Source organism: Garra rufa, chromosome 12 (genome assembly GCF_049309525.1).
Source record: "Garra rufa chromosome 12, GarRuf1.0, whole genome shotgun sequence".
Lineage (NCBI taxonomy): Eukaryota > Metazoa > Chordata > Actinopteri > Cypriniformes > Cyprinidae > Garra > Garra rufa.
Window position 1 is genome coordinate 40,393,748 of NC_133372.1, and position 22,329 is coordinate 40,416,076.

General features: G+C 36.4%; 2 protein-coding genes across 4 annotated transcripts in view; both read right to left on the reverse strand.

Annotated features, from left to right (window-relative positions):
• LOC141347008 (protein MTSS 1-like) overlaps positions 1-7,789 on the reverse strand; it is a 75,676-nt gene extending 67,887 nt beyond the window's left edge. For all 3 annotated transcript variants that reach the window (XM_073851977.1, XM_073851976.1, XM_073851975.1), the window contains exon 1: positions 7,073-7,789. In XM_073851977.1, the coding sequence (XP_073708078.1) occupies positions 7,073-7,144 (72 nt within the window). In that variant the 5' untranslated portion in view covers positions 7,145-7,789. The remainder of the gene's footprint in view (positions 1-7,072) is intronic.
• Positions 7,790-10,113: 2,324 nt separating this feature from the next.
• On the reverse strand, positions 10,114-17,673 carry osgn1 (oxidative stress induced growth inhibitor 1). Its single transcript, XM_073851648.1, has 6 exons — positions 17,500-17,673; positions 15,880-15,947; positions 14,544-14,680; positions 14,138-14,329; positions 13,597-13,688; positions 10,114-12,271 (listed from the first exon to the last, which is right to left on the reverse strand). Exons 2-6 carry the CDS (start codon positions 15,935-15,937, stop codon positions 11,233-11,235), a joined length of 1,518 nt encoding a protein of 505 aa, XP_073707749.1. The 5' UTR covers positions 15,938-15,947; positions 17,500-17,673; the 3' UTR covers positions 10,114-11,232.
• Positions 17,674-22,329: the final 4,656 nt, after the last annotated feature.

Genomic DNA, 22,329 nt, shown 5'->3' on the forward strand with positions numbered 1-22,329 from the left:
AAGTGGAGTTTTGGGTGGATTTTACTGCTAATTAGCTTACTATTTGCAATATGTCACCATTCAAGACAATGCAAGTGAAACTGCAAACATTTGGCTTTACTTTTGTCCAGTGCAACGCCCCATATAAATGACTATGCTTATTTAGGCCACTTGCTATTTACATCAACTAAAAAAAAATAGTGAAATAAAATGGAATCTGCACCAGGCTTACCAGCCTAGGGTCCTATGAAATCTGTTTCAATTTTCAGCTGACTAAATCACTAAATAAAACTAATGACTAAATAAAAACAATTTAGCATACATTTTTAGCATACATTTTTAATAAATCAAAGGCATTTCTAATTCATTGATTTCATTTTAAAAATATATGTATTATTATTTTATACATTTGCTTATTTTTCAGAAATACTGTGTTGTGTATTTACAATTTTCTGGTAAATATTTTCTTCAAAAATATTGTTTGTAATGATGATTTTATTAGTAGAAGTAGTACTATTATTACATAAAGAAATATATATTTCTGTCACAGTTTCTTTATTTTGACAGGATGATGTGAGACATTTAAGGATCTGTTTGTATTTGATATGAACGTTTTTCTCAAAAGAAATGGTAAAATGCTCGATAAGTTATGTTTATGTGTTCATGTACTGAAATACTGAGGCAGCAGAGGCTGAAAATGTCATGTGTGCTTCATTATGTGTAGTAAGCAAAATGTGCATCTGCACCATTCATTCACTCAGAGACATGCAGAACATGCAGGATTCATTTTTAAATAGTAGTTTTGCTGTTTAATACTCACAGACACTAGTCTATATCACATTATGATTAAAGTTTACTGACCTACTTTTGATTTACTCATCCAAAATCTGGCAAATTCCGTGACATTCCGCGTTATACTGTAAATTCCATTTTAATGATTGGATTCCGCCCACATTTTCCACGCAGAAATCATAGGGCTTTTATTATTTATAAGTTTTAGAATTAAAATATATTTTAATTGCATATTATTTAAAATCTTGCTTCCAACTTTACAGTTGTAGGAATATACAATAAAATGCTAGTTCATGTAGTACTTTATCCTCCAAAAAATTATTTTGTGTAGCATTTTTCGCCTATTTTTATTCCAGATCTTCTATCAAATGTCAAGGCAAAAACAGTGTTAACATACTATAGGTAGTGTCTCGGCATCAGGGTAAATACAACCACAATAAATACAATCTGTAGACAGTAATCTGATTCCAGTTCAGCCATCTAAAATACATACTGCAAACAGTGCAACAGAAGGGGGAAACTCTCAAGTTACCTGTTGTCCTCTCATTCCCTGTCTAGCTTATTGAGACCTCATGAACCCTACTAAGACACATCTCTCTGCCCGAGTCTGTGTATTATGATAGAAACCAATCTTTCACAGTATTTTCGCAGGTGGGGATGGAATTCTGTTGTGCTATCCTTCTCTCCAAATAAATGGAGGTGTCCAATGATACCTACAAACACACCGGTCCAGTAAAGATCACATTGTAGAGGGCAAAGGAATCTTTGTCTTGCGTTATATTATTCAAAGGTCAGTTCAACCAAAAGTGTTAATTCTGTTTTCATTTAAAGATATTTTATATAAGTTATATGATACAAAATAAGGGCATATTTAAACAACTGTTACTGTAAAAGTGAGTTCAGAACTAAAATATTTTATTTAATATTATATTTTTTATAATTAATCATCAGATGAAGTTTCATGACAGCCCTAATTATACAGGTTTGAAACTACATTAGGGTGTGTAAATAATTAAATTTTTGAGTGAACGATCCCTTTGTTTACATGCAATTGTTGCACTACTGTTTTGGAAAACACAGAAACAAATTAATACATTTATAATACATTTTCTTTAAAATCTTGTTCCTAAATTAACAGTAACTAACTGAAGGAGAGGAGCTGTAACACTTGATGTTGACTGAAAAGCAGAATCATGTGGTCTGGAATTAAAAAAAAATTCTCAATGGTGTGAAAGGAAAAATTAAGTAATGTGCATTCCAGAAAACACTTGCTTCAATCCATAAACGTCAAGCTAAGCGGAAAAAAAAAAGTCCATAAAGGTCCAAGATAACCACACTCACATCCCTCACTACTAAACTATGTATTCATAAACGTTTATGTAGCCATTATGTATTATTTCTGAAAAAACATAACATTTTTGCAAGTAAATCATCAAATTCTTAGAAGAAACAACTTTTACCTTGCCAGCCTAACTTTATTTCTGACCAGTGACATTTGTCTCCGACTACAGTTTATCTTTGCACTTTTGGAGTTCACAGCCTACGCTTACATTGAGGGCTGTCAGTATAAGTGACATTTTACATAAGTATGCAGCAGCTAGCAAGGCACTTTACATGCATTACTCTTGAACTTTGTGGAAAATAGGTGCAACACGAGTATAATGTATGAGGTGAGGGTGCATACAGACATTAGATCCATCCAAAATAACGCAGTGCGAATACTGACTAGTATAAAAGTATATATCCAAATACCTAACATCTGGAATGTAGGAATAGCTACTTAAGCTGCATCCCAAATCGTGTACTTACGCACTATTCTATAATGGTTTGTAGTAGGGATGTGCGGTATACCGGTACTGTGAAAATACCGGTATTTATTTTTTTTAAACGGTACAATATCAAAAGTTTGCTCAGTTCGGTATTTCATCCGCTGTTCCGATTTTCACCACTATGCGGCAGTGTTCCGCAAACTGGCGTAAAACCGGCAAGCGTGATAACAGACAAACGGCAATGGATCACACAGATGAAACGCGCTCTGCAGCGGTCAAAGGAGCTAGCAAAAAAACGAAGACTGAAAAAATATGTATATGTGAACCCATTTTATTCAGTCCCAAAATCACAATCCAACCTGTATCCTCTACTCTGTTGGGTTTTTTGTTGTTGTTGTTGTTGCATTCTGGTTGCATTCACATTTTCTTTGTGATAAAGACTGAAAAAAATGTGACCCTGGACCACAAAACCAGTCATAAGGTTACATTTTACAAAACTGAGGTGTATATATCATATGAAAGCTGAATAAATAAGCTTTCTATTGATGTATGGTTTGTTAGGATAGGACAATATTTGGCCGAGATACAACTATTTGGAAATCTGGAATCTGAGGATGCAAAAAAATCAAAATACTGAGAAAAACACCTTTAAAGTTCTCCAAATTAAGTTCTTAACAATGCATATTACTAATAAAAAAATACATTTTGATATATTTATAGTAGGAATTTTACAAAAAATCTTCATGGAACATGATCTTTACTTAATTTCCTAACGATTTTTGGCATTAAAAAAAAATCTTTAATTTTGACCCATACAATGTATTTTTGGCTATTGCTACAAATATACCCCAGCGACTTAAGACTGGTTTTGTGGTCCAGGGTCACATATATTAAGAGATTACTTTATTTTAATTAGATCTCTTCAGTTTTGTTTCTTCTAAAATCAAAATTGTAGTTTTTATTATTTTTTTAGTAACAATTTCTTTGCACAGTTGTTCATAGAGTTTTCAATTCACCTATATTTGCCTGTTTCCTTTTTTTTTTTTTACCTATGGTATCGATTTGGTATCGATACCAAGGTATTAGATCCTAGTATCGTACCGAAGTCAAAATTGTGGTATCGAGCCATCCCTAGTTTGTAGTATAAATTTTGTAAATAGTGTGTTCACACTGAAAATTCCAAAAATTTAAAGTGCACTTTAAATACCATGATGATGCACTTAAAATACAGAAAAAACTAAGTGTGGCATATCCATGTATGAATGATTAAATAACCTTATATAATTCATACACTACATTGTTGAGCCCATAAGTACATGTACGTGTATAAGTGCATAGTGTATAGTAGGGCTGCACGATTAATCGCACAATGGCGCGTTTAGTCAATGAAGCCGGTACTTTGATTATTAGTAAATCCCCATCACGTGCGTTCAGCTGGAGCAGCAATTAATACACAGAGACGTAAATCACTGACAAGCTACGCCAAATCGCGCTCAAAATCGCAGCTTGTCAGTGATTTACGCCTCTGTGTATTAATTGCCCAACACTGAACGCATGTGCTGAACGCACGTGATGGAGATTTACTACTATTCAAAGTACCGGCTTCATTGACTAAACGCGCCTCACAACATCGTGCGATTAATCGTGCAGCCCTAGTGTATAGTGCGTCATTTGGGACACATTTTAGTCTTGCTTATTTAGGTAATAGTATTAAAGGGATAGTTCACCCAAAAAGGTAAATAATGATATAAATACTGTTCAGTTTCTTGCACAGACCGATCGTTATGTGTCTCAAGACCTCAATGTATTGTCATGAGCCGCAGGGTTTAAACTGGTTTTGTCTGTGTATGTTTTTTTTACTCTTAAAGATTTGGTAACCATTGACTGCCATTATATGTCTGACAGACTGCAACGGTTTGAGTTAAAAATCTTCGTTTGTGTTCTACTGAAGAAACAAAGTCATCTACATCTTGGATGCCCTGGGGGTAAGCAGATAAACATCAAATTTTCATTTCTGGGTGAACTGTCCCTTTAAAGCTATGCACTTTGTATTGTTTGATTAAGAGCTTACACTGAGTGCATGATTGCAAAGCACACTAAGGAAAGTAACCATCCCAGTTTGAAATAAGATATGACCTTTAAAATAAAACTACTGTCATGAACCCACATGAGGGTGAGTACATAATGACAAAGTTTTTTACGGCTGAACTAAACCTTTACATCTAGAAGATAATCCAAACATTCACTAAAATCACTTCTCTGCTGTATGCACTTGGACAGCAGTGCGCACTAAGGTTGGCGCCATTTATTGAGTTCTAACAGGTCAAAATGTAGCCTTTGCCCTGCAGCTGTTTTTTCTGTGAATCATAACTTTACATGCACGCAAATTCACGCACGCACACACACACACGATCATGGGGATATCCTGCACACTTCCCCCTTCCTGTGAGTCAAGTGGCCTATTTCCACATTAACAGCACGCATACAAATGGATAGCTAGACACTGCCAAAAACTGCTGGTCCATTCATTTGCTCATGAAACTCAGAATATACCTCAACTGAGCACAAACAAAAACATGGAAATGCATCATCATGAATGCAAACCTTTAAACGCCAACCAGGCAACAACCCACATGTTTCAAATATACCATGACCCGATATGTATTTGAACAAATATGTGGTTGTTTTACATAAAAATATAATTTGTTACAATTTAAGTGTGATTTTTTTTTATTATTATATTTTAATTACCATATTTTGTAGCATGGCTGACATGTCAAAATCATTTTTGGGAACACATGTACACACAATGATTTACTGTGCATCTGAAATACAATACACCACATAAAAATAACCATGATGCATAAACAAATGAGGTGTCATAACAGAAACCTTTCAGGACAGAAAAAAACAATGCTTTGACTTGTATACTAAGTGCATACTTGTAAATTGAGCCTTAACGTCTAGATTTTATTACAATGAAAAAAGCCTGAGTCACATAGTGAGCCATGTTTACAACAGGATGTGACGCGTGTTAAAAATTTCCTGCTCACCTGTGCGCACTTACGCACACCTGCATTACAACACATATTCACTTAAGCAAACAATTGGGGTTATAATGAACAACTGATAGAGTATTTTACGTTTTAGGTTTACAATACGTTAAAAAGCCACCATTCCATTTTCGACAATGTTCCTCACAAGTGTTTATACAGTTACAGCAATTACAGGGTCACAAACACTGCTGATAGACAGCAGGACATAACTTAACACCGCGTGTGCTGAGACTGTTAACTAGAACTCCTGACAGATGACAAACTGAGCTGACACATTTTAGACAGACTGGCTGCTTTTATAAACTAGGACGAGTAACATCACAACACTTTCATATATACTATAGTGCTGAATCGAATGAATATTATATTTATATGCCATGAATCCTAGCCTTATTGCAATTTTATTCTGGATAAATACAACAGTGTCCTTGATGTTTCTGGTAACGCCACTGCAACAGGATATTATGGTAAAATGTTTTTTGGTAATGGTGCTATGATAATACCATGGTTTTTGGACATTGTGATATTGTATACACACACATATGTGACCCTGGAACACAAAACCAGCCATAAGTAGCATGGGTATATTTGTAGAAATAGCCAACAATACACTGTATGGGTCAAAATTATCTATTTTTCTTTCATACCAAAAATCATTAGGATATTAAGTAAAGATCATGATCCATGAAGAAACTTTATAAATTTCCTACCATAAATATATTAAAACTTAATTTTTGATTAGTATTATGCATAACTTTATTTGGACAACTTTAAAGGTGATTTTATCAGTATTTTGATTTTTTGCGCTCTCAGATTGCAGATTTTCAAATAGTTGTATCTTAGCCAAATATTGTCCTATCTTGACAAATCATACATCAATGGAAAGCTTATTTATTATGTGTAGATAATGTGTGATCCTTATGACTGGTTTTGTGGTTCAGGGTCACATATATCATGGTACTAATATTCATGGCCCACTGTACCTTCATGGTACTTCAAAACAAAACATGGTTGTACCATTTTTTCTGTAATTGATAGTACTCCAAGCTCCAAGGTAGTTTAAAGAGTACTGTGGTGCATGTCAAATTAGCCATTTTAATAGCATGCTAGTTTAATGTTAGTGTGACAGCAATCCCTTTGAAGTGCCTTTCAACGTGGAAGACGTAATAACCTCATATTTGTACTATTTTACACCTAACCTAAATGTTTACAGTCTTTCTAACTAGTAAATGCACTTATATATCCAAGATGATCAGCCTACACAGACGTAAATGGTGATTTGAAGGGGACGCACATCACAGGGCGGCTGGATTCACATCTATCAGCAGCCGGCCAACCACAGAACTGTTGCCAACCCTCCAAAACAGCTGGAAAATAACTTATTCTGAGGCTTTCTACAGACAGACTCCAAACCCACCCATGACGCTGGGGGGAAATCAAAGCATCGGGTGTTATTTCAATTTGAGAGGGACTCACCTTCATGTCGTTCATGATGATTTGGAAGAGCCCTCCCAAAGCGCTGCACTCCTTCTCCATTCCCGCATCCATTTTACCACCCCAAAAACACACGCGTAGCGGTGACACTTATCCTCCTAATGAAAGCTCGCCTCGAAACCCGCTGTCAGTATCTGAAGGGTGGGGTACGAAGCTATTTTTTGAAGGCTACCGTGTGAATAAGGCAAAAAATGATAAATTAACGCAAAAACAGTGAGTGTTATTCCGCTGATTGGCTGCCCAGCGCAAGTAAACTAGTCCCAGCCACGCAACTTACTAAACCTCTGAAAATACATCGCATCGCCACGATAGAAGTGGATAAAAAACCTAAAAACGAGATTTTTGACAATAAGTCTCCAGGTCAAAAAAGTGCCACGTAAGCACAGGTAAACCCGCAGGAAAAAAACGACCGTTGAAAGTCTGCGCCGAAGTACCTGGCTCGGCGTTTTCAAAAGCTTGGCTCTGTTGGATCGATAGTCACGTTAGTTTAGATCGCGACAACCGCCGTGTTTTTTATTCCTCATGGTTTCATTCAGTCGATCCAGCCGCTGATATATCCTTTGAGGTGATTATTTTGAGCGGTTGCAATTTTAAAGCGCTTTTCGGGTGAAATTAATGCAGTAAACCCTGACTAAAGTTTCGACTCCTGATAGATTCCACAGAGCGAGTGGTAAACATTCACTCCTGGCTCGCTCTCTCTCGCGCTTTCTAACCCGTTTGTGTGGATCGGCTGGCGACGAACTCGAAAAGGGGCGGAGCTTGAGTACCTCGGAACTATTCGTGCTTTTCCGCCACTGTAGTCAGCAACATACAAGTAGTTGATGTATGTAAATAAAGTATGTGGAAAAAAAAAAAAAAAAAAAAATTATATATATATATATATGGGCTGTATTACCTTTAACAACCATTTTGCTATTTTCAAACGTTTATTTTTAAGCATAAGACTTGATAAATCCTGACTTGGAAAAAAAATGCTTATGACTAGCTACACGCTGTCCACAAAGCAATTTAAAATGTACTTTCTATAAAGATAAATCAGAACACACAGAACTACATCCTGTGTTTATCTACGCACAAGTAAAATGGTTTTCAAGGATTCGTATCATCTATGAGTCAGCATGATTGTAATCTCGCCCAGCCTTGTGCTATTACCTGACATTACGAAATGAGTCCACCTCTCAGCTCTCAGCGGTCTCATAGCAACGCAGACATGATAAATTCAGCATCACGTCCTCTAGTGGCCACCTGTCTGTCTGTGAGAGAGAGCGGAGGTCACCTTGTTCAGCAGTCTGCAAAGGGCTTCCCACACAGCTTTATGTGCCCACTCACAGCACAAACATCCAGACTCACAAAGTTCATGGATTAAGTCAGCGTCTTTTAGTGTTGCTATAAAATCAACAAAACAGTTCACATATAAATAATTATAATAATAATCATTTAGTATCTATCTATCTATCTATCTATCTATCTATCTATCTATCTATCTATCTATCTATCTATCTATCTATCTATCTAGGCCTATCTATCTATCTATCTATCTATCTATCTATCTATCTATCTATCTATCTATCTATCTATCTATCTATCTATCTATCTATCTATCTATCTATCTATCTATCTATCAATCTATCTATCTATCTATCTATCTATCTATCTATCTATCTATCTATCTATCTATCTATCTATCTATCTATCTATCTATCTATCTACAGTTGAAGTCAAAACCTTACTTACATCTTATTTTTTATTTAAAAATCCTTTAGGTCTCACAAATTCTTTGGTTTTCAGCATTTTTGTGTATTTGAACCCTTTCCAACAATGACTGTATGATTTTGAGATCCATCTTTTCACACTGAGGACAACTGAGGGACTCATATGCAACTATTAGAGAAGGTTCAAACGCTCACTGATGCTCCAGAATGAAAAACGATGCATTAAGAGCCAAGGGTGTAAACTTTTGAACAGAATGAAGATGTGTACATTTTTCTTAGTTTGCCTTAATATATATATATATATATATATATTCATTTTGTACTGCCCTTCAGAAGCTAGTTGCATGTTGAGTCCCTCAGTTGTCCTCAAGTGTGAAAAGATTGATATCAAAATCATACAGTCATTGTTGGAAAGGGTTCAAATACACAGAAATGCTGAAAAAACAAATAATTTGTGGGACCTGAAGGATTTTTCTAAAGAACAGCAGGCATTTCAACTATGAACTACTACAACTATCACTAAAAAACAGCTGTGGATCATTCAGGTAACAACAGAGTATTAAGATTCAAGGCTATGTAAACTTTTGAATTAGGTAATTTTTATAAATGTAACTATTATTTTTTTTCTTGTGGACTATATGTAAATGTCTTATGTGAAATATCTTTTTCATGTCAGTACGAAATAAAAAATAACATGCATTCTGTATGATCACTTTTATTTTGGTACAATAATTAACATTTTGCTGATTCTGTAAACTCTTGACCTCAACTGTATTTATTTATTTCTAACCGAAAAAGTACAACAACATTGCACTAAATTATATTCAGGCATTTTTAACACTTGCACTAGAAGAGAAAGCCTTAAGCTGTAGTAGGTGTTTGCTACCATCTAGTGGTGAAACTTCAGTAATGTTTTGCAATATATGTGATGTAACACTAGTGTGTTACAAAAAGTACAGTATATACTGTATACTGCCTATTTTTTTCATTTTAATATTTTGTATTTACTATATATACCATATCTTAATTTTTTCATATTATAACCCATTAAAAACAGTAAAGCCATATTGTTAAAGAAAATATTTGAAGAACTAAACAGTTAATTGAATACATCAGTGTTGTTTAACCAACATTCAGAGGTCATTTTATTTTTATTATTAAAATATCACATATTTTGATGCGTTTATGCATGGAGAAATGTGTAAACACTGTATAAAAAACATTTCTAAAAGCTACATTTTTAATTACCTTATTTGTCTTTTGCCAGCTACACAGTAAAATTAATATCCATACATAGACACAAAGGCACAGTTTTGTTTTCAGGCTTCTTTTTTATTTCTTAAATAGTATTTGACTGCAACAAGCCATGTAGATAAAACTATACATATTTTTCCTTTCAAAAAATTACAATCCATTTTACAAACATGTTTAATCAGAGCTGCCATAACTTACATGCAAATAATACAGCAGAATTAGGTTTTAGATAAAAAAAGGTTTCATATCACAAAGATGAGTCTAGAATCATATTCCTAAATCTTACAAAATTAAAAAAACAAAGTACAGTTACTTTACTTATTGCATCAAAAGGTCCTCGAGGCCATATAATTTAGCTCACATCGGTTAACACAGTGGTAAATAAGCTAATGTAGAATGAATCATTCATGTCATGAAGGATCATTATGTCTGATGCAATGTTGCTGGCTTCAGTCACGGTGTGCAAAGGCCCTCGTGTGGTCAGTTTTGTAATTGCAGCCTGACCTCTGTGAGGTTTGGCTTGGGTTAATAGCAGCATGAAACAAAGACATCCTAAACTTTCAAGAGCTCTAATTCTAGATGCTCAAGTCAAGGTTTGCTAGTATAACCAATGGATTTGCTACAACTGTATGCTTTGCAGTGTACGGAATACAAAAGTTTGAAATTTCACAAGGATCTTTCAGATTTTTTTTAGGTCCACTATGATTTATACATTCATTGATGATGATAGTAAGAGTGTTAGTACCAACATTGATACTACAGCAGCATTTGCTTGGCAAAGATTAGTTTTGTGCTTTCCTTACACGAAGGAAATTTTAGATCTGATAACACGGAGATCACAAATGTTAATTTGGCACAACAGATCATGATTGCCATGTGAACATGAGTAGTGTTTCGAGTGAGCAGCCATGGACAAATAAATCCCTGAAGTGTTGAAGCACCCTTTGTCCGTGGACTCGGATTAATGTTTAGAGTAGGTTAGTTAGCCATTAACAACAATAATCTGTGTCAGTGCAATGCAAGTCTGCATGTAAGCACTTGCAGTGGGATGTCGGAACAGTCACGTACCATTCAACAACTGATTCCTTGTGTCAGTTGGAGCAGAACCACTGAGCATTTTTGATAGCCGTATATCAAAAAAAAATCTCTTTTCAACTTTTTAAAGTCAATGTCTTATCATGCTTCCAAGCTGCAGTTGTTCAGTTGAATATTCAATGAGCTTATCGTGCTATTCTCTTGTCCTTTTTTACTTTGTTTTCGGGCGATATCACACACAATGGCCAAAGCTCCGCCTTTTAGGAACCGCACAAAGTTCTCACCCACCAGTGGACCCATGGCGTACATCCCTGGCTCCTTCACGCACTCATACGTGTATGGATCCACATCTACCGGGTTCCTCCGACAACTGATTGGCTCTTCTGACTCTAACGCCAGTGGGCGACCATGTTCTGGCAGGAATGACAGGTTGGGATGGGCACCAATTAAAACGAGTGCCATTGAGACTTGCACCACTGTCTGTAGCCCTTCCTCATCCTCTAGCACACACTTGCCATCAGGTCTGAAGGCAGCTACGTGGTGCTTTGGGAAACTGAGGTAACCAGGATAACTGGTGCCATCAGCAGGTGAAGAAAGAGGTTGGTTGGCCAGATTAACCACCGTTTCACCCTCTTTGTGCTGCTGTTGGCTCATCATTTGGTGCACTTTGTGGTACTCAGGGTAGAGGAGCTTGGGCAGTTGGTTGAAGATGAGCGCTGGATCGTTCACAGGTCGCCTAAAGGCGTGATATACAGGTGTGTTCAAGTGATGAGCTGCGAGAACGGCGTCAGCCGCCGTCAACCCGGCACCGACCACAAGTACCGGATCTGAGGCACGGTCCAAACGGCCTGAGGAAATAGCGGCCTCCAGCTCCCAGAAGCTGTGGCACACGAAGGGAAGGTTTTCACCTTCCACGCCGAGACGGGCCGGGATGTCGTGGGTTCCTGTGGCAAGCACCACGTTCTCGGCGTAGACCGAGAAAGGGATTTCAATTTCTTCATTTGCTCTTCTCTGGAGGCCTTGGATCTTCCAAACGGTGCAGCCGGAATCAAGGGAAACCCGAGACACTGAGGTTACGGTGGTGCCGCAAGCAAAGCTCTTCTCCAGACCCATTTTAGTCACATAGTGCTGGTAGTAGGATGCAATCTCAGTAGGCGTCGCCCGGTCATTACGTAAATTTCTGCACAGAAAAACAAATGGGAGATGATTTAGTTTGATCAATCTGGTCAATTGTAACTACAGCCTGATTTATTCACAAAAAGTATCATTTTGACCTTATTTTACTTTGCCATGGCCTGGTTTCACAGACAGAGCTTAAACTAAGCCAGGATTAGGCCATAGTTCAATTATGAAATTTAAGTCATATTTATAAACCTGCCATAGAAAAAAAAAAACATAGCTGGTGCACATCCTGAGACAAAACTAAGGCACTGATATACACTATATTGCCAAAAGTATTGAACAGGTTTGACTACCATAGTCATTTCGATGAGTTCAAATCTTAAAGTTTAAGCATATAATGATATTCTAGGGAAATGTGTGCTTTTTAATTTTATAGCAAGAGTTTAGACAGGACCCTTTTCTATTCTAACATGATTCTGGTAGTGTGGAAGAACTTGACTGGTCTGCAGAAAGCCAAGTCCTAATCCCAGCTGAACTCCTCTGATGTGACTTTAAATGCAGACCTTGAGCCAAAAACTCATCACCAAACCTTGTACATGCAATACATGGACAAAAGTATTGGGACATCCCCTTCTTTATAACTAAAAAAGGCACTTCCAAAACTGTGGCAACAAATATGACAACATTATTAATGCATTTAAAATTGTATTTCCATCTGTTGCAACAGTTTTGGATTTGTCTAAAATGACTGTACCCATATGTACAAGTCATTGGTGTTTGCTGATGAGTTTTTGGCTCAAGGTCTGCATTTAAAGTCACAGCAGAGGTTTTTAGCTGGGATTAGGACTTGGTTTTATGCAGACCAGTCAAGTTCTTCCACACTGACTGAATTAATCATTTCGATTTGAACCTTGGGGCCTGTCCAAACTGTTTTTATAAAACTAGAAGCACATAAATCCCCTAGAAAATCATTATATGCTTAAATATTAAGATTTGTACTCAATGGAATTACTAAAGTAGTCAAACCTGTTCATTACTTTTGGTAATATAGTGTACTTTAGGATCAGTCAGTGCAAGTTTCTTTCAGTTGAAACTGCTCAGACTTCTTACTTGTTTGTGAAACCAGGGGTATATTTTTTACTTTTAAGAAGGAATTAAGATAATTGTAGCTTACCTAGTAATGCTTCTCATATTATTTTAGGAAAATAAAAAAGTATTTATCTGCACAGTGCCTAATAGTTTCAGTTTAGGTCTAGAACTCAGTGGAGGAATCTTACTTTCATATCATATGCCAAGAATCCGCTTAAGAATGTGATGTAAAAGATTAGTTCTTTTTTCACATGATTAATTTTAGTTTAATGTTGTAGTTTCATTTCTTTGTACCTTCGTTTATCTCTCATCCAGTCTTTCAGCTTTAAACCAGGCAGTTCCATCCAGTTAGCTAAGCTGAGTGTCAACATTGAGCCCTCCATCGCCTGCAGGCAAGAAGCATAAAAACAACAACTTTACATCTTGGTATGAAGCAGGCAAAGCACAAGAATAACATCTGATCAAACTGGTACAAAACCTCAAAAGAAGACTCTGTTGCAGTTGTTTTTAGGCACGCAACTATTAAATCACGAGTTCTTTCCCACGAGTCCTTAGGGTGAGCCTCATATTTCAAGTCATATTTCTCTATTACTATAATAATATAATTTTGTTTTACTCATTGCTCTCTATCAAATGACAGTAATAAGAATACAACTTTAGAAAGTGTCTCCAAAATATAAAGAAAATATACTTTTTTGTTAGATTTTGGAGAGAAACATGACCTGCACATGTACAGTATAGTACACATGTATAGTACAGTTTCCCAAAAAGAGAACAATATGACTGCTAAAGCATTAGATCAGAAGCCAGAAATATGTTAGGTGTGGTTACTTACATGCCAGGCCCCTCCAGGTGGTCCCTTCCCGAGTACGACATGAGGTGTGGCCCTTTCTGGCTCATGTCTCCATATCAGCGGGGAGGCGCAATCCACCCCAAAGTCACCATCTGGTAGAAGGAGTGCATCGAAGAGCACGGCCACGGGGTTTGATGAACGGCCCTCTACACCCTCACACAGGTACTCCAGATCCTACATGCACATAATAAAACAACAGTTTTTTTCTCTATTTGAACATGAGAATGTGAGCTAACTCTTACATTCTGTAACTATTGTCACTGACAATATTCACTAATCCCTAGAGGAGTCTATAGAACCTTTAGGTGAAAAACGCTACAATTGATCACCATTTGTTATGTAAAGAGGTGTGGTAAATGTGTGTAGGGGGACTATGTGTGTGCATTACCTGGTCAAACAAAGACAGATGAGGGTTCTCCATCAGCTTGTTATGCAAAATTGGGTTGGGATGGAAGCTGTCGGGGGAAAAGTAAGGTGTGTATCCCGACAGCAAGTAAGAAAGGCAAATCCCTGATGGTCCATTACCTGAAACACAGCCATGTATGTGAATACTGGTAATGCTCTTCAATATTTTCCAACCAAAGATGATTATTTGGTGCTTTGAAACTGAACATCACAAATTGTATTTAGCCATTTATCCTAAACAGCATGAATCACAATACAAAATGATCCCTCAGATTAAATGAAATGGAGTTACTGATCAAAAAGCTGAAAAAGTTTTTAGGAACTGTGACAGTATCTGATATGACCTCGCATTTGAACATGGCAAATGTAACTGAGCTGAAAGCATTATCAAAGTAGCCAAAATATTGAATTAAAAAAAAGTGTAAAACATTGTAAATAAAATGCATTAAGTTCTATTTAGTTCTGCATGCACAGATTCCACTTGAGCCTGGCCATTAGTTAATTCTGGACCTTGGCTGCAATACAACAATTCAAGTTGCTCAAAAGTACAGTCTAGAACAGGGTGCCCAAACTTGGTCCTGGAGGGCCGGTGTCCTGCAGCGTTTAGCTTCAACCCCAATTAAACACACCTGAACCAGCTCATCAAGCTCTTACTAGGCATACTAGAAACTTCCAGGCAGGTGTGTTGAGGCAAGTTGGAGCTAAACTCTGCAGGACACCAGCCTTCCAGGACCGAATTTTGGCACCCCATGTCTAGAACAAAGACGGCAATGAGAGAGAAACAAAAGCACAAAAATAGAGTGATTTTGCATGCATTATGCATGTAGAAAGAGCATTTGTGAGTGCTTATGGACAACAAATATGTGACTCTGGACCACAAAACCAGTCTTAAGTAGCACAGGCATGTTTGTAACAAAAGCCAAAAATACATTGTATGGGTCAAAATTAGCGATTTATACTTTATGCCAAAAATTATTATTTGGTAATGATCAGGTTCCATGAAGATATTTTGTCAATTTCCTACCATAAATATATCAAAGCTTAATTTTTGATTAGTAATATGCATTGCTAAGAACTTCTTTTTAACAACTTTAAAGGTGATTTTCTCAGTATTTAGATTTTTTTGCACCCTCAGATTGCAGACATTCAAATAGTTGCATCTCAGCTAAATACTGTCCTATCCTAACGAACCATACATCAATGCAAAGCTTATTTATTCAGCTTTCACATGATGTATAAACATCACATATAAAGGTATAAAAATTACCTTTATGACTGGTTTTGTGGTCCAGGGTCATGTATATAATGACAACTCTTACCAACAATGACAACAGGCAGGATATCCTCAGAAAATGTGTCTTTGTTGTACAACTCCATGTTGGTTCACCTGTTACATGCAAAACGACAACAAATGGTGAGTTGCAAAAGCTATAAACACAACCATGGTGACTAATACTATCCCCTTCTATTAGATAAGCCTAAATAATCTCCATTACAGTAAGGCAAACTATAAGCTTCAGCCAGTACTTCTTATGAATCAACTGAAGTACTATTACATAACGCGAGAAGTTCAGTATAACCATGACTGTGCAGAATTGCTTAAAGTGACACTGAGCGGTTCGCGCCAGGGTCAAAATCGCTGAGTCATTCTGAAAGTAAGTTAACCGCACGACGTGACAGATCTCATATACGCTCTTTAATAAACAAACACGCTTTAAAAGCGCTGCTGATTATAATACATACCAATATATAAATGTTTAACGCACGTAGCTGAGTTTACAGACTTTTTCCCGTATGTTCCTGAATGGAGTCCAGGGGGCGTGAGTGTCTAGCGCAGTACGTGCAATACGTTTTCCATATTCTGTAACGTTAAAGTTTATGAGGCTACGGTTGAAAAAAAAAAAGCTTATGTCCAACTCACACAAAAGGGTAAATTGACAGTCAGTCAAGTTCAAAGTTTAGAATCAGTAAGTGTGACTACGCCGTTTCCAACGTGTGAACTGCAAAGCTAAAATTATCAGACTGCTCATTTTATCTGACAGAATTTAAGACACTTGTAACATTAACCCCCACTGGCTTGCAAACAGCGAATAATTTTTGACTGACAAGTAGGTGGCCGTCGCAGTGCACATGTCAGTGCTGAAGTCCATTCAAGGAACGAACTTAAATCGTACGCTTTCATGTATGACTAGGTGCAATTTAAAGGGATAGCGTTAGTTCATGCAAAAATAAAACTACTGTCATAAGGAACCAAAATGAGACGTTAGTTAAAATGACAACCTCACTCATTTGCTTTCTTTATATGGGCAAAATGCATGGGGTGACTCAAGCTGCCAGTCCCTAACATTTTATAAAAAAAAAAAAAAAAATCCCGATTTGTTGCTTTTATATAACGTTACGCTAACACTGGTGCATTTCATAATTGAGGTAACTTATTTGCGCTGCACAGAACTTTCCAGAGCACTCGACATGCATTTCCCACTGACGTCTTGATCGTTTCTCAGTCTCACTGTGTTTGAAACGAGCCTTACCGCTCCTTCAGCTAGTAAGATGCGTGAATGGCTTCATCAGACACCGAGACTGCAGGTTAACTGGATTGCATTTACGGAAGATTACACGAAATCCGGTCTGCTGCGTAACCCAGATGCTAGTATTTCAATCGTGCTCTTTCATAACTGTAAGTGTGCTGTCCACTATCCAGACATGCCCACCAGACCACTTTCCATATCCGACGGACATATTACGACGCAACACCAAATTAAGGAAACAAGAACAAAGATGAGTTAAAATGACCCGAGGGATGAGATGAGATGAGATGAGATGAGCGCAATCCATCAAACCACGTTTGGTAATAATGTCAGGTTTTCTACTGTAACTTACATTAGCGTTATGAGCGTAAACCATCACGACTTCAATGTAAACGTAGAAGAACCACGTACCTGTGATGCAAATTTCCGAGATCCAAATAACTCGCGGTTGACGTTAGACAGCAATTGTTGAATGAAGAAGCAAAGCTTCTTTGTTGATATTTCTATAACGAATGCTAAAATACTGAGGCAGCTTTCTCCGTGTGGATGAAAAGAGAGATGCCGCACCGTTACAGCCTCACTATACTCGTGCGCTGATGGTTTTATAATTCTTCCTTACCGTCTGCAAAGACGAACCAATCATCGAGCGAAGACGTAACACTTAGAACTGTGATTGGTTCACTGAGGGGTGACGCAAGAGCGTGTTCCAGCTTGTAGTTTTCCACTTACTAACAATGATCTCATCTCTGATTGGACTGAGTCTAGCCAGAGCCATAGAGAAACAGAGTTGCGACAAGCTTTGATCTCGCCGCCGCGCGGTCACGTGGTTCATGGAGCTCTTGTTCCAAACAACTCCGCGCTGTCAATGTGTTTGAATAGCTTTAAGTAGGATAGACAGCAGTTTTACTATATTTGCAGCAATTTCGAGTAATTATTAACACATAATGTGCATTGATTGTGTATTGATAACTACTCTGAATACGCTTTACAATCGGAATTTATTCTGGGGAGTGATAAAGAGACATAATTAATATGTTCTCATACTTTTTGGCAGTCAAATGTGACCAAACACCTTAAGTGTAACTTTTATTCAATTAAATAATTGTAATATATAGTTCAGTTCTAATCAGTTAATATTTTGAGGAGTTTACTAAATAATGTGCAATAATGATCCTGGCCATTTAAAAGATAACATTTTCTAATATAGTATTTATATTACAGTTAGTGTAATATTTAAGGTTAAATACATTTGAATGTGTATTTGGACATGATCAAACACGCTCTTTTTTTGTTTCGATTTAACGATTTAATGTTAAATAAAAAAAGTAATTTACTCGAGTTATTTTATGATATTCAAATATACAACATAACTGAATATTAAAAGGCAAGCAAAAATGGCATTTAACATAATAGAAAAGATGAAAATAGTGTTTAAAAAAACTAGGGCCGGGACTTTAACGCGTTAATTTAGATTAATTAATTACACAAAAATAACGCGTTAATTTTTTTTAACGCATTTTAATCGCACTTAATTTTGCACCGCGGAACGTTTCTCACTGGATGAGTTTCAGCCGACCGATTATACTGGAGCACCAACTAGCGTTCAGACAAAGGCTGCATCCGAAATCGCATACTTCATGAGTAGGTACTTAATTTCAATAAGTAGGTACTTAACAAGCGCTAAAAGAGTACCTACTCTACAGCCAAATCTCGTTGAGTATGAATGCGATCCGCCATGATGACGTTATCATGTGATCTACGACGTTAAGACAAGAGCAACAATTTAAAAGATATGAGCGACAGGTTTAATTAATCTATTTGTATATATTATCTATTTGTATATATTATGATGTTGATCAAATTTCTCAATTTCTCATACCTTTATGTTTTTAGTACGTTTTTAGGCTATAACCCAGTTTAATCCTTAAAGATGTTATTTTTTATTACGAAAACCTAAAATCGTAACTTTAATATGTTTTTAATTTATTTATGTGCAAAATTGTTTATCCACACCTAAAACTGGCTTAAAATCTCCTTTGTTTTCCTCTTTTTATTGTGGGACTTCTCTTATTTCATCCCCGAGGATTATAAATAACAAAACAACACATGCAATTTTAATGCATTATGATTAAATGAATATTACGATAATTTAAAGATATTTAATCTTTTTTTTTCACGTGTAGAGAATCACATGTACGCAAACCCTTTACAGTTTTTTTCTGTCATTATTTTTTACTGATAAAACAGCCTTTTCCTGCGGTTGTATGTACTTATAAGTTCTGCAGTGATAATAAAATAAAATAAAGGCGACGGATGCACAGAACACCCAATGGCATCACGACAACCCTACCTAGTACGTTGCCCTCCTTGTTTGCAATGTTTGTAATATCTGCACAAAGGAGACGTCAATCAGCTGCTGGAAGATCACGTCTTTGGAGAAGACTTTTGATTTTACACTCGAAAGAATTAAGTATTACTTAGAAATTAAAGATGACCTCGGAATGCATTGCTAGACAACACCAACCCTTATGAACAATAATACAGATAAATGCTAACCACTAATTAATTATATTTTTAGTAAAATTAACTACATGCATTTTTTAATACGCCATATGCATGACATATTCATGACTATGCAGTCAATGTGAATACCTCTCAATTCTCAGTCAAGTAATGAATTAATGCTATATTTTATTAACTGACAACAAGAAACACAAATAAATTTGTAAAAGAATAAATAAAAGTAACCTTGATGGTAAATAAGTACAAGTCAAAGACACATAAAACAAAGCTTTATTCAAAGTAATTGTTCTAACAATCATGTGTTCACAGCCTGTAAATAACAACTGCCATCAACAGCTGTGCCAATTCTGCAGCTTTATTCTGATGAAGCAGCTGACCACCGTGTCCACCTTCACCTGTCTCTGCCGTCCATCACGTCCCTGTCCCTGTCCCTGTAACATCCAGAAAAGTTTCAAGTCACCTCTGTGATTCATGTGCTCAACACTGCATTTACACTCGCATTTTATCCAACACAAATGCTCCTCTATTTATTTATATTAATAAAAAAGATCAGTTATGTTTAGTTACTATGTAAATGCGTTTATTTACATTCCATATAAAGTAAACAGTGTTGACAACAGTGAATTCTACTGAAACAGCACACAACACTCAGATGTCTATTACGTGCTCATATGCAATTGTTTGCGAACTTTTTCCTGTCACATATTAAATACTGTAGACATTTAACAATGGTCTTTAAGATGTATATGGTTTATGTACATTCACTTTGGAGATATACGTGTGTTTACTGGATCTCCCCTGTTTGCTATACATAAAACATGTTTTTACAGAACAGTCACAAATATACTATACTGTTACACCTTAAGCGATTTAACAGTTTGTTCTGCGCGATTGTGACACAAGGAACAGCGTAAGGTTACTCACTTTTGAAAACACCCTTGTTGCTGTTCTCCATCACGTTCGATGATGACGTAGGCTATTGATCTCCCGTGGGCTTCTGGGATAGAAAAGTAGAAAAGTATCCCTCGATCGGCACTTCGAAATCTGGGCGGGACGCAGTAGGCATCCGGGGATCTCTCGCTTACTCTTTTGTGGTTACTCTTCTCACGTACCCATTTCGCCTACTAAATAGTAGATAAGTAGGCATATTGAACGATACTTAGGTATACGTACGCCTGAATCTCGCGAGAAATAGTGCTTCATCCTGGTAAATCTCGCCTACTCTTTTGTGGTGTTTGAGATTTCATGCATACTTTTTCTTCGCCTACTGCTTTTTGCCTACTAAATAGTATGGAAGTATGCGATTTCGGATGCAGCCAAAGGAATTCGCATATCACCGCAGCACATCGAGCCTCAAGTATCACCTCAATGCTTTTACAGAAGGTCTACCTACCTATATAGGGTACCTGAATTTCTGAAATGAAGGCTAGTATATTTCTAAATATCCCAGTGTTTCCCCTACCATTATCGTAGGGGGGCGCGTTTACAATGTCTCCTCCAAGAAAACACGGACTGGATCTCGGACTCCATTCATAAAAACCGAATTTACTATAGCGCGGAATGCCGCGTAAATTCGTCGATTTTTGGATTGATAAATCAAAAGTTGGCCTGTCACTTAATTCAAATCGCGATATGGACTAGACTCTGTGAAAACTGAAATGCAAAAAGACCGTTTTAATATGAATCCTGCATGTACCGTTTGCCTCTGTATGTATGAATGGCAGAGACGCGTTTTTTTACACTGCACGCGTGATGCTCCCGTTAATTTTTGGCATTTGCATCTCACATGAACAGATAGACTCAATCTCCAAAGCTACTGTCAGTGTCACTTTTACCGTTTCATTTGAGAAAACTAGCATCATATCATACTTTACACACAGAAACTTCACGGCAACCTGTCAAAATAAAAGTACGGTTTAACATGAAACAGAACAATATTCCTATTTAAATAATTGACAAAAAACAATATATATATGATAAAAAAATAAATATAACAACAAGATTAACCACTTAATTGTAGAAAAAAATACTATGATTATTATTATTTATTGATTTTAACAGCAAACCTCTGTTTGTTTGCCAAAAATTAAAAAGGTTTATTTTTCATTTGATTAAAAATAAATAAATGTTTATGCTTTCATTTGATTATGAGAAAAATTAAAACACAAGAATTTATTTAAAAAAAAATAGCAAAAGATTGTAAAGCCCTATTGTTCAAAATGTTAAAATAGAGAGTTTTGGATTTATTTTTTCACTGAAATAAATGTTTTCGTTATGGGAAACACTGTATCCTATTGCTACAGTTAATGGCAATATTGCACTGGTCTGTTGGACTTGGTTAAACAAAAATAAACAATATTTTGTTGCTTAAGTTTGTATTCAGTCATTATTCAATGGTATAGTAAAAATCCATATGAAAAAACTTCTCACTGTTCTCAGGTCAAATATTTATATGCGATTAAAATGCGATTAATTTCGATTAATTAATTACAAAGCCTCTAATTAATTAGATTAATTTTTTTAATCGAGTCCCGGCCCTAAAAAAAACACAAGGCAACGAATTGCATTCAGCATACATTTTTATCGTATTTCTTGAATGCAGTCTTTACTGAAACTCATTCAACCTCCTACAGTGAGAGAAAGATTGCAGAAAGACTAAAAATGTAAAAATATGACAACTAGTATCTGGTTATGGTAACTATTACGGTGTTTCTCACG